Source organism: Galeopterus variegatus, unplaced genomic scaffold (genome assembly GCF_000696425.1).
Source record: "Galeopterus variegatus unplaced genomic scaffold, G_variegatus-3.0.2 Scaffold9647, whole genome shotgun sequence".
Lineage (NCBI taxonomy): Eukaryota > Metazoa > Chordata > Mammalia > Dermoptera > Cynocephalidae > Galeopterus > Galeopterus variegatus.
In genome coordinates, this window is record NW_007735758.1 from 34,785 (window position 1) to 36,857 (window position 2,073).

General features: G+C 33.1%; 1 protein-coding gene across 1 annotated transcript in view; it reads right to left on the minus strand.

Annotated features, from left to right (window-relative positions):
- Nucleotides 1–449: 449 nt before the first annotated feature.
- LOC103609469 (meiotic nuclear division protein 1 homolog) overlaps nt 450–2,073 on the minus strand; it is a gene marked incomplete at its 3' end in the record, with an annotated part of 16,364 nt that continues 14,740 nt past the window's right edge. Inside the window, exon 4 of the mRNA XM_008593786.1 lies at nt 450–598. Within this exon, the coding sequence (XP_008592008.1) occupies nt 450–598 (149 nt within the window). The remainder of the gene's footprint in view (nt 599–2,073) is intronic.

A 2,073-nucleotide genomic window follows, 5' to 3' on the forward strand; every position in this document is an offset into this window, starting at 1 on the left:
AGTTAATAAGTTATCAATATTGGCTCATCTATTGTAACAAATGTACCACACTAACACAGGATGTAAATAATAGGGGAAATTGTGTACGTGGTGAGGAGGGTGAGGGAGTAGGTATTTGGTGAGGAGGGTGAGGGAGTAGGTATTTGGGAACTCTGTACTTTTCCGTCAAGTTGTCTGTAAACCTAAAACTGCTCAAAAAAAAAAGTCTATTGATTAGAAAAAGAAATTAAAATACTAGAAAACAATATCATGACATGTGATAACATGAAAGTTAAAACATTTTAAGGTCCTTGTACAGTTTAGGAGAAAGATGTTGAGTACCTTTAGACTTTGAGTCAAATAATGTATGTTAAAAACATAAGGGAAAGCACTAAACAAAAAGAGATTAAGTAAATGAAAATCTTTTTGTTGTGTAGCAAATCTACTTATTTTTAACTGTGGCAGTTTACCTGAGATTCCAGAGCCTCCAACTTACGTTTCCTGGCGTGAAGAGCTTTACTTGGAAATGCCCAATAATAATTAGAAGTTCCAATCCTCTCACAGTCAACCATACCATCATCAACTAAACTTTGAAGGACTTCTTTCACTGACATAGCAGCTAGGAGAGATAATTTTTAAGACTGTATGTTAAGAAACAATATAAATAAAATTAAAAGGCAAATAACTGGGGAAAGACTTGCAAAAAATATTACAGATCAAGAGTTAATAAGCTAAATAAGGAGCTCTTAATGGCAAAAAAAAAAAAGACATAGAAAAACAATAGAAGTACATTAATGAGCATCTACAAAATATGCACGGCCAATCTATAAGAAAAATGTTCAATCCCACTAATAAATAAGGAAATGTAAATAAAGCAATGAGATATGACTTCTTGATTACCAAATTTAAAACACTAAAACATATAAGGAAGAACTCAAGGAAATGGGCACTCTCAACATGGGTTGAGAAATGTGGCAATATGTATCTAAAACTTTAGATTTATGCATTTTTTTATGGAAAAATTCCCCTTTTATAAATTCAGCCAAAGAAAATAATGAATATGCATATACTTGTCAAAGCATTGTTTTCAACAGCAAAAAACTGGAAACCAGTCCAGTAACTGTTTTTATTTTCCTTTTTGTCTTTTTTCGTGTCCGGCAACGGATCACAACCCTCAGTGTCGCGCCCGTACCGGACCGGGACCGGCAACGGGATCGCAACCCTCGGTGCTGCGCCTGCACCTCGCTCAGCCAGTGAGCGGGAACTGGTCTGTATGTGGGATCCGAACCCTCGGCGGGAGCGCCGCCGCACTCCCAAGCGGCACACTGTAGCAGCGCGCCACCGGGCCGGCCCCAGTAACTGGTTTTTTAAAAATATTTTATTGCAGTGAAATACTATGTAATCATTTATGTTATAAAAGAATGTTCAATGACATGAACATACATTCAAAATGTATTATATAGAAAAATAAAGTTAAAGGACAGGATACACTAATGTGACAGTGATTATCTTTGGATGGTAGTAACCAGCAATTTTTATTTCCTTCTTTTTGCTTCTTTTTCTCTCCCCCAACAATGAACATCACTTTTTGCTAAGAAAAATAAAACAAAACAATTATGAAAAATTAAACAATAAAGAAATGAGCTAGATGCTATAGTTAGGGTTAAGATTAAAAATCAGAAAAAGGTTTTTAAAAATACCATGTAAAAATGCAGTCACATTTCATAAATGTCTGAAATCCATTAACAATTTTTACTTTCTCTGTACTAAGAAATATATCCATATTTCAATGTCCATTTTAATTTTTCCTAGAACAGATCCCCAAATATATTACTAACACTATTAAAAAATTATTAAATTTATAATTTATTTTATTTAATTATTAAATTATTATTACTTAAAAATTTAAATATTTATTAAATAAAATCAACATCAAATGTGCAAAACATTCAATCCCACTTGTAAAGAAGTACAAACTGAAATAAGATGTCAAAGAGTTCTAAAAATGAAAACAGTTTCAAGAAATTTGTGAGTACACCCTCCTCTGCACATTGTGTTCCTATTACGATAAAACTAAAAGATCCCTCCAAGTAT